This window comes from Mesoplodon bidens, assembly GCF_964165515.1.
Source record: "Mesoplodon bidens genome assembly, chromosome: 10".
In the NCBI taxonomy this organism is placed as follows: Eukaryota; Metazoa; Chordata; class Mammalia; order Artiodactyla; family Ziphiidae; genus Mesoplodon; species Mesoplodon bidens.
This window is the reverse complement of record NC_138172.1, coordinates 20,629,625-20,645,112: the sequence shown is the minus strand read 5'-3', so window position 1 is coordinate 20,645,112 and position 15,488 is coordinate 20,629,625. Positions and strand designations below refer to the sequence as shown.

The following is a 15,488-nucleotide window of genomic DNA, read 5'->3' as shown; positions in this document are numbered from 1 at the left end:
TTCTTGGGGTCCTCTATTTTCTCTTATGAAAAATGAAAATACTGGGTAAGAACAGCTCTAAGTACCCTTCTTAAGAGTTTACAGTTTTCCCTCATAAAGATCTACAAGTTCTATGCATAGAGAATAGAGTTGTCTCTGAGCTTCTGAAAAGCACTGAGACCAGAGTGTTTCATTAGGGGTGGGCAATCACATGCTCTGTACTTTGTGGAAAACATGATAGTCAAACAGGGATGAAGCCTGCATTAACCATGGATGCTCTGTGCTATCAGGAACAAGACAAGAGCAGTTCAATGCCTTTGGATGGGAATTTCAGCATTTTGAGGAAATTACTGCAGAGTAGAAGAATGTGCTAGTTGACTACAGAAACAAAACAAGTGTAGTGGGCTTCCCTGATGGCGCAGTGGTTGGGAGTCCGCCTGCTGATGCAGGGGACACGGGTTCGTGCCCCGGTCCAGGAGGATCCCACATGCTGCGGAGTGGCTGGGCCCGTGAGCCATGGCCGCTGAGCCTGCGCATCCGGAGCCTGTGCTACCACAACGGGAGAGGCCATAGCAGTGAGAGGCCCGTGTACCACAAAAAAAAAAACAAAAAAAAACAAGTGTAGCTTTTGTCCAAAATTACCTAAGTCAGGCAAAGACAGGTATTTTGGAATTTGTTGTTGTTGTTTGCCTAAATCATAAAAAGTTCCCTCAACTCTTCATTTTATTTTTGTGTTCTTTGTCAGTTATTGATATAGTGTGCTTTTTTATATTCAGTGAAGATGTCCATGGGAATATTTAAGCACATGTTTGTGAGCAACACCATGCCTATAGAAAGTAAATTCCAAAGTAACTTCAACCTGCACAAATTATTTTAATTCGTTTGAGTTGGAAGTCACTTTCTACGTTTGTATCACATCTTTAAAAAAAATTTTGTAAGTGTGAGGAAGTGCTCAACATAATTATGAATCCCTTGAATTATCAGAAAAAGAAAAAAAATACGGTTTCTGAAGCACATGCTGTATTAGGAAACTTAGTGCTGAATGAGTACCTGCACATGTATTTCTTTCAGGTGCCTACACAACTCATCGTTCAGTAAAATGAAATGGTTCTGTTTTAATATCCTGCTGCTTATTGTACCTGACAGACAGAAATGAGGAAAATGACAAATTGATGATCTGGGGTCATTTTCTTGAAACTTGCACATAATTCCCATTTCTGCTCATTAGAATAAAGAAAAGCGTTTCTGTAACAAATTAAGAACATGCATAACCTGTTATGACATAGTCATAGACATATAATAATACGGTCTAGAATTACAGTACTCTCTCGAAGTACATCATATTCAAAATTCACTGGATATGTCTTGGAGACATCTGTAGTAATTACAGGAACACGGTTTCTAATTCATTTAATTCCCTTTCCTACCTAAACTGAACATATAAGTGAATTTTAAGAGACTGTACAAATAAATTTTTAATTACAAAATGATGTTATGCAATGCATTATTAATAATAACCAACAATGCATAATGTTTATACATGAGTCCATTAGAAGGACAAGCTAATGTACGTCAGTTCTAAAAGAATGTGCTAATTTGTCCTGAATTTGTGAATGAAGTTGAATCCATGATGCAAGCCAATGAGTGCAATAACAGGATGGTTTCACATGCTGTTTTACAGTTAAGAAACATCTTGTACCTATGGCATTTAAGAGGTATTTAAGATTTGTTCATCACATGTGATCAAGATCTGATTTTTCAGTGAGCCATGCGGTTGGGAAATTTGGAATAAGGCCATTGAGTTGACAATACTAGCTTTTTCCCAGACAGGTGCAGAATAAAATGGTCTGGAGCATCCAAGAAATGTATACAGTCCTTGCATTTTAGCACATAGAAATCACAGTCTCACTGTAATGGAGTTTCCCCCGGGGGCCAAAGGGTCTGCCGGGATGTGGTTCCTTTGTCATGCTAGTGGTTACAGATTTCTGAAATCTCCATGGCCAGCTCCAGACACTCACTGGTCTCCTGGCAAGAGTCAAAAAGGCTGCAGTCTATGTCACAGTTGCAGTTGCAGTCATTCCGGGAGTGGCTTTCATCTGAGGTGTGGCGATACCTGTGAGAGGGGCAGCACAAATTGGTACACACCGTTTCACACGTATCCGGGAGCATCAGGAGACAATCCAAAAACTGGCAAAACAGACAGGTGAGGATGAGGGAGGCACAGTCCTCTGTTTAAAGAAGAAGAAAGACAATTACAGGTGGCCCCTCTGGGGGCGCCTATGAAGAGGAGGCATGTGCAGTGGTGTGCTTGATAACTTTATAGCCAGCTCTTAATTATTTATCCGTATGAGGGACGATGTACACCCGTTATCCTCTCAAGCTCCCCCTCCCCCATCCAGTCCTCACTCTACTTAATTAATTGCTTCATTAGCTTCCTGAGCATTTCCTATTGATTCCACATAGTCTGGTTATTTAAAGTACTGTCACTTTTCTAAACTCCTTTATTTACGTTGCCTGCAGAGGTGCTGGGAAGCCGCACAATTAGCTGCCTATCTGGAAGCCTTGCTGTGGTCTGAAAAACAGCAAGTCCTCCCCAAGTGCAGGGAGCTTGCAGCAGCAGTTAGATTTGGGGACAATGAGAGATCATACACATTTCTGGGTTCTCGTCACAAGGCTTTCTTATTTGTTTGATGTGGATTCCAGTAAATCTGCCACACCCGTATTCAAATGTGAGTGAAAAGCACATTTCAAAACGTAACATAAATGATTTTTTAAATAATCATAGTTGTTTCGGGTTGTATTTTATTTTTAATCCCTGTCTTCTTTTTCCTCCAGTTATGTAAAGCCTTGATTTTATATCAATTTAAATGAAATATGTCATCGTGTACACCTAAAATGGTATAAATCTTATCAATCCTCTTTAAGAAAATTGGTTTAAAAATTTACTATGCAGACTTGTAAAAATGTGAAAAGTATCTCTAAGGCATTGAAGGTAATTGGTAATTCTAGCCAAACAGCTGCGATGGGTTATAGATTATTGTATTTTTTGTTTCCATAAAGGGAATTAGTTAGAAGATGTAGCAGTTCTCTTGTTAAATTATAACTTCTTAACATCTTCCTTCCTTCCTTCCTCCCTCCCTCCCTCCCTCCCTCCCTCCGTTCCTTCCTTCATTTCTTTTTTTTAACATCTTGATTGGAGTATAATTGCTTTACATTGTGGTCTTAGTTTCTGCTGTATAACAAAATGAATCAGCTATACGTATACATATATCCCCATATCCCCTCCCTCTTGCGTCTCCCTCCCACCCTCCCTATCCCACCCCTCTAGGTGGTCACAAAGCACCGAGCTGATCTCCCTGTGCTATGTGGCTACTTCTCACTAGCTATCTGTTTTACATTTGGTAGTGTGTATATGTCCATGCCACTCTCTCACTTCGTCCCAGCTTACCCTTCCCCCTCCCTGTGTCCTCAAATCCATTCTCTACATCTGTGTCTTTATTCCTCTCCTGCCCCTAGGTTCTTCAGGACTTTTTTTTTTTCTTTTAGATTCCATATATATGTGTTAGCATACGGTATTTGTTTTTCTCCTTCTGACTTACTTCACTCTGTATGACAGATTCTAGGTCCATCCACCTCACTACAAATAACTCAATTTGGTTTCCTTCTACGGCTGATTAATATTCCATTCTGTATATGTGCCACATCTTCTTTATCCATTCATCTGTTGATGGACACTTAGGTTGCTTCCACGTCCTGTCTATTGTAAATAGTGCTGCAGTGAACATTGTGGTACGTGACTCTTTTTGAATTACGGTTTCCTCAGGGTATATGCGCAGTAGTGAGATTGCTGGGTCATATAGTAGTTCTATTTTTAGTTTTTTAGGGAGCCTCCATACTGTTCTCCATAGTGGCTGTATCAATTTACATTCCTGCCAACAGTGCACGAGGGTTCCCTTTTCTCTGCACCCTCTACAGCATTTATCATTTGTAGACCTTTCGATGATGGCCATTCTGACTGGTGTGAGATGATATCTCATTGTAGTTTTGATTTGCATTTCTCTAATGATTAGTTATGTTGAGCATCCTTTCATGTATTTGTTGGCAATCTGTATACCTTCTTTGGAGAAATGTCTATTTAGGTCTTCTGCCCATTTTTGGATTGGGTTGTTTGTTTTTTTGATATTGAGCTGCATGAGCTGCTTGTATATTTTGGAGATTAATCCTTTGTCAGTTGCTTCATTTGCAAATATTTTCTCCCATCCTGAGGGTTGTCTTTTGGTCTTGTTTATAGTTTCCTTTGCTGTGCAAAAGCTTTTAAGTTTCATTAGGTCCCATTTGTTTATTTTTGTTTTTATTTCCATTTCTCTAGGAGGTGGGTCAAAAAGGATCTTGCTGTGATTTATGTCATAGAGTGTTCTGCCTATGTTTTCCTCTAAGAGATTGATAGTGTCTGGCCTTACATTTAGGTCTTTAATCCATTTTGAGTGTATTTTTGTGTATGGTGTTAAGGAGTGTTCTAATTTCATACTTTTACATGTACCTGTCCAGTTTTCCCAACACCACTTATTGAAGAGGCTGTCTTTTCTCCATTGTATATTCTTGCCTCCTTTATCAAAGATAAGGTGACCATAGGTATGTAGGTTTATCTCTGGGCTTTCTATCCTGTTGCATTGATCTATATTTCTGTTTTTGTGCCAGTACCATGCTGTCTTGATTACTGTAGCTTTCTAGTATAGTCTAAAGTCAGGGAGCCTGATTCCTCCAGCTCCATTTTTCTTTCTCAAGATTGCTTTGGCTATTAGGGGCCTTTTGTGTTTCCATACAAATTGTGAAATTTTTTGTTCTAATTCTGTGAAAAATGCCATTGGTAGTTTGATAGGGATTGCGTTGAATCTGTAGATTGCTTTGGGTAGTATAGTCATTTTCACTCTGTTGATTCTTCCAGTCCAAGAACATGGTGTATCTCTTCATCTGTTTGTATCATCTTTAATTTCTTTCATTAGTGTCTTATAGTTTTCTGCATACAGGTCTTTTGTCTCCTTAGGTAGGTTTATTCCTAGGTATTTTATTCTTTTTGTTGCAGTGGTAAATAGGAGTGTTTCCTTAATTTCTCTTTCAGTTTTTCATCATAAGTGTACAGGACTGCCAGAGATTTCTGTGCATTAATTTTGTATCCTGCTACTTTACCAGATTCATTGATTAGCTCTAGTAGTTTTCTGGTAGCATCTTTAGGATTCTCTGTGTATGGTATCACGTCATCTGCAAACAGAGACACTTTTACTACTTCTTTTCCAATTTGGATTCCTTTTATTTCTTTTTCTTCTCTGATTGCTGTGGCTAAAACTTCCAAAACTATGTTGAATAACAGTGGTGAGATTGGGCAACCTTGTCTTGTTCCTGATCTTAGTGGAAATGGTTTCAGTTTATCACCATTGAGAACGATGTTGGCTGTGGGTTTGTCATATATGGCCTTTATTATTATGTTGAGGTAAGTTCCCTCTATGCCTACTTTCTGGAGAGTTTTTGTCATAAATGGGTGTTGAAGTTTGTCAAAAGCTTTTTCTGCATCTGTTGAGATGATCCTATGGTTTTTCTCCTTCAGTTTGTTAATATGGTGTATCATGTTGATTGATTTGTGTATATTGAAGAATCCTTGCATTCTGGGGTAAACCCCACTTGATCATGGTGTTTGATCCTTTTAATGTGCTGCTGGATTCTGTTTGCTGGTTTCTGTTTCCTTTCTTTCTTTTTCTTTCTTTTTCCTTCCTTCCCTCCTCCCTCCCTCCTTTCTCTCTTTCTCTCCCTCCCTCCCTCCCTCCCTTCCTTCCTTCCTTTCTTCCTTTTTTTAGTTAAGAAAGTCTCAGAAACTTGTGAGGGTTTTGGAAAAGGGTAGGTAGGTGTTCATGTGATATAGCATCTAATTAATTAAAATCAGCGTCCTGAAGACTTGATGGTTGAAAGTAACATTCTAGCATGAATTGGAGAAAAATTCTTTCCTCCTGATGGGCTTATCAATCAATTAACATTAAACTTTTTGTAATCTATTTTTCCCCCATCAAGAATGTCAGTAACCTTTGGTTTTCAGACTTCAGTTGACTGTAACTGTACAAGCCTGCAGGAGGGATTTCACTCTTTGCCTCATCTGTCAGAGTGATCTAAGTGTTCTTAGAGCTCCCTTCATTGATTTCAAACAGTGTTTTCCAGAAAACTTTTTTCTTTTCTTATTCATATACTTCTTAGTGTTTAAGAGAAGGGAGAATGTGGCAACTTGCTCTGAAAGGGAACAAATATTTTAAAGAAAACCATTCTTATTTCTTTTAAAAACATCTATAAAGGTCTCAAGTGAGTTCTGTATATAGGTAAACAGAAATCTGCCTTCATCCCTGTGTTCCTCCCCCTCCCCCCGCCTCTCACCCTCCATTTCTTTCTTCCCCGTAAGACAGTGGTAAAGAACCACACCATGACTTTTATGACGACTTTAATTGCCATATATTGTTGCAGGTGCTGTGGCCATTACTCAGTATTTGTAGTTTAGGCGGACTATTCCATAGTATGTCTGTGGTGTGTGTACTCATCTCTTTGCCAGACTGGGTGTATTTTTATTCACTCAGAGCCAGTTTCTAGCATGTGGCCAACTCACCCGTAACTCATAAGTCACTATAAATCTCCCGCAGAAATTCAGGAGTGAGTGAGCGCCGTACATAGACTCTATTCTGCGTATGCATTTCTGAAGAGGGCGTGTTGGTGGTCAAAGATTTCAGGCATAAAATCTCGTCACGTTTTTTGCAATTCCAAGACTGCTGCTATAGCAGCCCCTGGCAAAGAAGAAGTTCTCAGGAGAAAATATTCCAAGCAAATGCTCCCTGATCTTTTAGGCTAGAGACTCAGGTCCATGACCATATAAAAATGATTTTCCCACTAGGTCCTGTCCTTTGTAGGTGCGAGACTCAAAGTTTGGCTTGGAAGTAAGTCAGGTTGGGTATAGGGTGTTCTGTGGGGATGGGAGCTGGTGTTTCCCATCAGAGTGTGAAAACCTGTTTGTAAAATGGCCTTATAATTTCCTGTGGACGTATAACCGTTTGGTTCAAATCCTCTTGCCAACGTCTCCTCAAATTGGCAGACTCCGGAGGTCTCCGCTTCTGATGTATACTGTAGATTTTATTTATAAAAAAATATATGTTGGCCTAATCCTTTGGTCAAGTTGGCATTTGTTTCCTTCCATCTCTCTATTTTGCACTGGAGAATAGAGCCCATTTTTTTCTGTTTATAAGTCAGTCCTTTTTATTTGGTTGTAAAAGGCAGAGCCTCTTGCCTAGAGAAACACGGCAACATTAATGAATTGAAAACAGATTTTTCCCCATTTTCAAGTGTGTTCCACACTGTTCCTAAAAGACATATTAAATAATTCTATGCGAGCAGGCAAAACTGTTCTGCATATGGCCAGTTTACGTTTGCACAAAAGTAACGTAAGCAGTTCAGAGGAAAATTGACTCCCTGTTTGAAAAGAGAGTTGGACTTCCCATTCTCCTGAATGGGTATATTTTCCTTTGCCTGCCGTATTCCTTGGGACTTTAATGTTTAATAAACTTGATGTTCAGAGTCATAGCCTGTGATTAGTACTCCTCTCGGCCCATCCAAAACATCATTCCTGCATCCAGCTGCCTGCTTCCCATCTCTTCGGCTCTGTGCTCAGAACATCTCACGCTTACCAAGGCCGCATTACGTCATGGGTGTCCCTCTTTCCCACATCCCACAAACCTGTCTCTTCCCTCGTTTTCTCTTGTGAATGGCTCCCGAACACGCAGATGAATTGGCACAAATCTGGGACTCATTCTTGTCATTTTCCTTTTCCTCATCATACCCTTCCCAGCCAGTTGTTTCCTGAGTTCTGCTGATTCTCTCTCAAATTCCTATTTGAAACCCATCAGCCTCTATCCACCATCCTATAGCCTGTAGCCACCATCAGCCATCACCAGGTCAACAGAAACAGCCTCCTGTCCTGACACTGCTTCCACATGAGCCCACCTCAAATTCATCAGCCCCTGTGATACTGTTAATCATTAATTAGAACATCTCACTCTCCCTTTAGAGTCAAGTCCTAAATCCTTGCCATAGCCTGCAAGCTCCTGTGTGATCAGGTTCCTGCCTATTTCTCTGCCTTCCAGTTCTAGTGTCCTCCTAACTCACTGCACTCCAGCCCCACTGGTTAAATTTCAGTTCCTGGGATGCACGTAGCTCAGGGCCTTTGTACATGCTCTGTCTCTGGCCTGTGTTGCACACTCTCGCCTCACAACTTTACCATCTCGTACTCAACCTTTGGCTCTTTAGCTTAAAACACCTTCCCTGTAAATCACATCCTTGCAGAAACTCTCATAGCACCCTGCTTTGTTTTTTTCTTCATAGCACTGACCACAGAATAGTATACTAATTAGTTTATTGATTAGTTTCCCCCCCCCCACTAAAACCTAAGTTACAAGAATGGCTTATCTCTAGTTGAATGAATGAATAAATGAACAATAAGAGATAAACAGCATGGTCCCCACTTTTTAGATGTAAGGACTAAGGCTTAGGGATTGTCACTGACTGTCCTAAAACTTTCACCTGTATGGTGGTGGAGCAAGGAATTAATCTAACTCTGGATCCAAAATCTGTGCTCTCTTTCTCATTGTTAGATGTGTCAGCTGGTTCGTGTAAAGCAAATTTGCAGTCCTGTACACTTTACAAACATCTCACATGGGTCCTGAGATAACTCTCAATTGAGTACTACTACTGTTCTATAGATGAGGAAACTGTGGCTCAGAAAATTTAAGAAATACAGGAAGTGGTGGGGCTGTCATGTGAACCTAGACTGTCTCCTCCAGAGCCCTTAACTCTGAAGCTGACCTGTGCTTCATAACACACACGCTTTCTTTGGTCACGTTCAAGCCTGGCACCAGATGCTCTAGGCCTCCTGGTGACCTGTTCTCCCTTCCATTCCCCTCTCACCCTACTCCGCTCTGTATTCCCAAGACTGGTAAGGTGTGTTTTGCAGGTTCTTCCAGGTGGCTTCTGGCTAGCTCCAGCCAATAGGAGGCAGCTATAGGAAATGGGAGGGTGGGAGAAAGGAAAGCCTGGGGTATATCTCCTTCCTTCTCTCTGCTTTGTATCTCCCCTTTGGTTTTATCTTTTTCTGAATGCCCTTCTCTTTGTGACTTCTGCTAATGCCACTTACTAGTGGTCTGTCTACTAATAGTTAGTTGCTAGTGGCCAATGAGCTAATGCCAGTAGTAGTGATTTACTAGTGCCCTAGAGAGACCAAGGAAAGAGGCGGCAGAGCTTTCCTGTTGTCGGTAATTTCCTCACGTAGCTTTTCACTTCTCCCTATACCTTTGTAACACATTCCCAAGTATTAAATTTCTTTTATTGGACTACCTGGCATCATGGCATAGGCTCTAGTTGCTGCTGTCAGAGTACCCATCTCATTTCCTACTTCTTCCTTCCTTAAACCTGGATTAAAGGAGGTTTAAGATGTATCCAAGACCTGCAGGCCATTCACCTGGAAGTGGTGTTTGCCTTTGAGCAAGAAGCCATGATAAAAACCCTCTCTTAAGTTGGTTTCATTTCCTCTTTACACCCTTAGGGTACATTGAGGATGTGGAGGCTATAACATGCTAAGTGATATCCTTACGACCCTGAAGGACTACTGCAGCTTCTAAAGGTGCTAAATGTTAACTGGATAGTGGCTACTTAAGAGGGAGAATCTGTTTCTGTTTTGTATATACATTCATTTGTATTACTTTTAGATTCCACATATGAATTCTATCATATAGTGTTTGTCTTTCTCTGTCTGATTTACTTCACTAAGCAGAATATTCTCTAGGATCATCCACGTTGCTGCAAGTGGCAGTATTTCATTCTTTTTTACGGCTGAGTAATATTCCCTTGTATATGTATACCACATTTTAATGTGGTTACCAAAGGGGAGATGGAAGGGGGCCACAAATTAGAGGTATGGACTTCACAGGTACAAACTACTATGTATAAAATAGATAAGCAGCAAGAAGATACTGTACAGCATAGAGAATTATACCCATTAACTTGTAATAACCTATAATGGGATATAATCTACAAAAATACTGAATCACTATGCTGTACACCTGAAACTAATACAGTATTGTAAATCAAGTATACTTCAATTTAAAAAAGAACAAAAAAGGGGACAATGGAGGAAGAATCTGCCTCATAAGAATGGATCATGTTTAATCATAGTGGAAAAGGTAACAGTGCGAAGGAGTTTCCACTCATATACCTGAGGTCGGCTCCACATTCACGGTCCTATAATCCCTGAGTTTGTCTTTCCAGCTTTCAGTGTTCTTGCCACCATGATTCCCCGGGGTCAGGAGGAGGGAGGAACAAGAGGTAGCTGTGGCTGCCCTCTGGGGTCCCTGGCGCATTCCTCAACTCCAGAAACATGCTTCCTGCATCTTTGGGAATCATTTTCCAAAGTGGCAAGAACATGGTTCTTCTAGAGGTGACCCCAGATAAACAACAGTCTCCCGTCCTCTCCCCCCAAAACAATGTAAGAGAAAAAAGACAAGGTGAACCTGGTCCACCCCCAGTATTCTCATATGTTAATGGTTAATGTGCTGTCCCTGAGAGAATTTGGCATAATAACAAGATTCATGACACCCTGGCTCCAACTGATCACTAAAAGTTTTTGGTCAAAGGGTATAAAAATTGGGACTTCCCTGGTGGTGCAGTGATTAAGAATCCGCCTGCCAATGCAGGGGACACGGGTTCGATCCCTGGTCTGGGAAGATCCCACATGCCGCGGAGCAACTAAGCCCGTGCGCCACAACTACTGAGCCCACGTTCTGCAATTACTGAAGCCCGTACACCTAGAGCCCGTGCTGCGCAACAAGAGAAGCTGCCACAATGAGAAGCCTGCGCATCGCAAGGAAGAGTAGCCCCGCTCTCTGCAACTAGAGAAAGTCCGCGTGCAACAACAGAGACCCAACGCAGCCAAATGAATGAATGAATGAATGAATGAATGAATGAATGAATAAATAAATAAATAAACCAAAAAAGTATAAAAATTGGTTCCCACTCCCCCAACATTTAGTTCTTTAAAAAAATGTCTGTAATACAGAATGGGAATAAATAAAGTGTGACTGCCTTTCTCTAGCTGGGGTATCATCCCTGATGTTATCAATTTTAATAGCTACTTAAATATGTCAAGATCTATTTAAGTTCAGACAAGCACAACTAACATTCAAGTCAGTTCTTTAGAACTAGAATGACTGGATTTGGGTGATACTTAGTAAATTTTTGCTTATGTTTTTTTCTGAGCAAATGAACTGAAATAATTATAAAATTGAAACATTTTATAAGATGACACTATTCCATTTAATTGTATGAAATTTACAGTGTAGAAAATGTAATCATTTTATTCAGTAGTCCATGGTGTAATTAAGACTGTTCTTTTGAGGTATCTTGTATTTATGATTTTCCCCTTCCACCTGGATGAGACATCTCAAATTCAAAATTATACATCAATTAGGTATATTCTCAGGATTCTTTTTAAGGAGGCTGTTTTCTCATATCATGTGTATCCCTGGTTTTCTCATCCACGGGGATGCTTCTGCAATCCGAACATAGAAGCAGAAGCAGAGACACAGATAGCGCTCTGTACTTTTTCCATTTTCTTCAGGAAAGGGACCACACAGGATGAGGCACAATTTAATGTCGCAGCACATAGTGTGTGATGTGCAGTAAAGATCATTTTAAATTCCCATCAGAGCACACACCATGAACTGTGCTAATGGATGTAACACATTTTACAAAATCTGCATGTGTGAGGCTTCTGCATCCTGTTTTAAGTGGGGCAATGTATATAAATAATAGATATTAGCAATTAAGCATCCATTCCTATGCACTCATTTATATATTTGAAAATAAATTAACCACAAACTACATAAAAGTGGATGCAATCTTCTCTTTTCCCTTCTGTTTCCCCTGCTGTTCCTGAAAGATATTTCTGTATTTATCTCAGTATGAACAGTGACCCCAGCTCTCAATTTCTGCATCCTTAAATTAATTACTATCAAAAATTTCCTAAAATGCAATGAGTCTGACTTAACTCTTTATTTCCTTGATGTTTGCTATCTAGGATAATGAGAGGTTCTTAGCACTATTTGTGGGCCCTAGTCGAGGTGTTTTACTCTCTTTTTTAACCAGGTACCAAAAACTCTTACCTCAGTGGGGGGATTTTTTTTTTTTTTCGCAGTGTGGGAAATGAGGATGAGCTATTACCTTTGTTGTCAGCTTAATACTGGAATTTTCTGGGTCGTAGTAGCCTCTGTCCAGGCCCTAAGAAAACAGTCTAATTCAGTGGTCTTCATGAATCTCCTTTGCTCTTTTGAAGAAAAAGTAGCTGGTTCTTTTCCTACATGAGGCTCCTCAGTATGTGTTGCCATTTTAATGGAGTAGTCATTTTGGTCTTCCCTGAGAATACAAGGGTTCAGATATCATGCTAGCTGCATTGGTCCTTCTCATTCTGCCAGGATACCTGATAAGACAGGTCAGAGTGGTTCCAGAGGGGCACTCTCCTGTATTGTGTGGATACATATTATGGTAATTCGTAATTCTGGGATCATTACAACCAAGATCCGTTACAAGTAAAAATCCATGCATCCCTTATATGATCTGATAAAATAAAATTCTCTATTGTCAAAATGCAGAGAACTCACCTCTGTTGCCTGTTTTCTTTTCTTTTTTTTTTTTTTTTTTGTGGTACGTGGGCCTCTCACTGTTGTGGCCTCTCCCATTGCGGAACACAGGCTCCGGACATGCAGGCTCAGCGGCCATGGCTCACGGGCCCAGCCGCTCCGCGGCATGTGGGACCCTCCCGGACCGGGGCATGAACCCGTGTCCCCTGCATCGGCGGACTCTCAAGCACTGCACCACCAGGGAAACCCTTGCCTGTTTTCTTGATTAGCGTCAAGCTCTAACAAAACCAGAAACTTGGACATCATCTTGGACTCAAGGTCATACCTGGCAGCCTATTGGCCAAAGTTAGCTGAAAGCTGTGTATTGTTGGGAGTGTCTGGGGCTTCATAAAAGAAATAGAACTATTGCCAACACTTAAAAATTGGGAGGTTTCCTGTAACACTCTAGTTCTGGCAGGTCTGAACCTCTTTTTCCTTCTGGCAACAATTAGCTGGAGCTGAGCAGAGGCAGTGTTCTTCTCCTTGCCACAGTCCTCACCCATCCCTGTCATACATCTGGAGGTCCTTCCTTATTCGCATTGTCTCCTGGCAACTTCAGGCAATTGTGTCTTCTAGTCTAAAGCCTCCATGGCAATGTTTTCACGAGATCATATATAACGTGTGTTAGAAACCTCTCCCCTTACTTTTTAAAACCATAATCATAATAAAAGCAGAAGTCGAACATCTGTTCTGTGAGAGGTTCTGTACTGGTTGTTTCACCCATGTTATTTCATTTGATCTTCAAAACACCCTATTGCGTGTTACTAGCTCCATTATATAACTGAGTCTGAGATTTAGAGATGGTAAAAAACTTAATCCAGTCTTACACAGTGAATAAATTTCAGAGCCAGGAATTAAACTGATGTGATTTCAAAGTTCCTGTTATACAAAGTTTATTTCACTTTTTTATGTTATTTTGAAAAAGTAAATATGAATTTAAATATAGACCAGAAACTGTACCTTTTTATATTTTCCTTTGAGAAACTTCAAGGTTTCTTTAAATGCAAATGTCAGTATGGAACATAACACATTTCCTGAATGGTTTATGTCTCCTATGAAGGTCAGTGCAAAGTTAACATGAGTAAAATTCCATATGTCTTGGTGTGGAGTCCATGACCTTGAACTTGACTGTGCTGATCATTTAGCATAAATTCAATTTGAAATTGGTTTTGCAAATGCAACATGCTTCTTATGTCATATATAGAGGTGGTTTGGTGTAGCTTTGCACTGATTCGAATGCCTAGAAGGTGATGTTACCTAGAGGAACCAACCCTTTTCCACAGGCTGCTGGTGTAAGCATCCTTGTATTTTATTGCAGTCTATATTTATACTTTTCCAGCTTTGCAATGCTATTCCACCCTGTCTTCTTCTCCTCTCAGCCTAGAGTCGCAGGTTGAATAGTCCCAGATGCAAGAAGAGAAGAAAATTGGCCATTTTTTAGTCTACTTCATAGCTCCATAGCAAGAATGATTTTACCTCACTCCGGCTATTTAAAACACTTTGCCTCAAACTCCCAGCTTTGAGAGCAAACAACCTGCCAAGCACCTCATAATTGCAAGGTGACCTTGACATGTGTCATTCCTCAGAGTTTTCAAATTGAAGCCTTCCTGTTTAATATTCATAAAGACTTTTTTTTTCTAACAGCATATATGATGGTTTTCCAGGGGCTGGGGTTTGGGGAGCTTTATTTAGAAATGGGTTGATTGTGAGAAACATACCATCAGTGTCTCTTGGATGAACTGAAGGACGAGTTTGGAGGTAGGAAAATTTCGTTTGGCGTTCTTCAAGGGAGGACAGTGATATGCTGGATTCTGACAGTTTTTTCTCACTGGGGGTTTCCTTGGCTGGTCCATCTGTGATTTTGAATTCGGATACTGAATTTATAACAGTGGTATTAATGGCTTTCTCGTCTGCCTGCTTTTCGTTTGTGAGTTGCGTATCTAGATGAAAAAAGAAAACACACATACACAGACCTGCTTATAGTTGACGTGACCTCGCGATCCAAGAAGGGACATTTGCAGAAAAATTCACGTTCTAGACTTTTATAAGATTAAAATCTTATTTAGAAGCATGAAGCGTTATTGGACAGGATTATCTTGAATGAAAATATATGTAGGAATAAAAGTTCAATAATTATAAAATCTTACCCATATTACAAGTTTCACCTCTCCCAGTAATTTGTACCACTTATTTCAAAAACACAGATGGTTTTTATAGTGATGGGTGGGGAGAATCAAGGCATTCATTCACTAGGATTAACAAAATCTCGTAGAATGTTGTCAGCTTATTGTCATAATGTTTTATGGATCTCAGAAGTAGTAGAAGCGTCTTAAATGCTGTTCAGTAATGTATATGATCTCAATCAAGTTGTTTTATTTCTTTGTGTCTACAAACCTCAGTTTCCTCCCCTGTATAAGAAAAGTGGTCACACATAACCATCCTATAAGCTCACTTCTCCATCTGCCCTTAAAGACTCTTACTTTGCCAGTCTTTTCTCTGCCTTGCCGTTTGTTAGATGTCTATGAGGTGATAGTCTTTGTGGCTTTGGGGGTGCACTTCTTGGGAAAAGGCTTTTATTTCCATGTAACCACCTGGCAGGGAACCGAGAGCAAAGTCCTTGACTGAGATTCTGGTTTGGAGAGGTACAGAGAAGGCTGAAAAGACCTAGGTGCTTCGTGTATTTCAGAACTCCCATACTCATTTACTGGTTCCCGCAGAATAATTGAGGGTCTGTTACATAACAAGCACTGGTCTCGAAACTGG

The 15,488-nt window shown here is 40.3% G+C and overlaps 1 protein-coding gene across 2 annotated transcripts in view; it reads right to left on the bottom strand.

Moving 5' to 3' along the window:
- Positions 1-1,815: 1,815 nt before the first annotated feature.
- Positions 1,816-15,488, bottom strand: part of MDFIC2 (MyoD family inhibitor domain containing 2) — a gene marked incomplete at its 5' end in the record, with an annotated part of 99,707 nt that continues 86,034 nt past the window's right edge. For both annotated transcript variants that reach the window (XM_081246997.1, XM_081246998.1), the window contains 2 exons: positions 1,816-2,207; positions 14,444-14,665. In XM_081246997.1, coding sequence (XP_081103123.1) covers positions 1,948-2,207; positions 14,444-14,665 — 482 coding nt within the window. In that variant the 3' untranslated portion in view covers positions 1,816-1,947. The remainder of the gene's footprint in view (positions 2,208-14,443; positions 14,666-15,488) is intronic.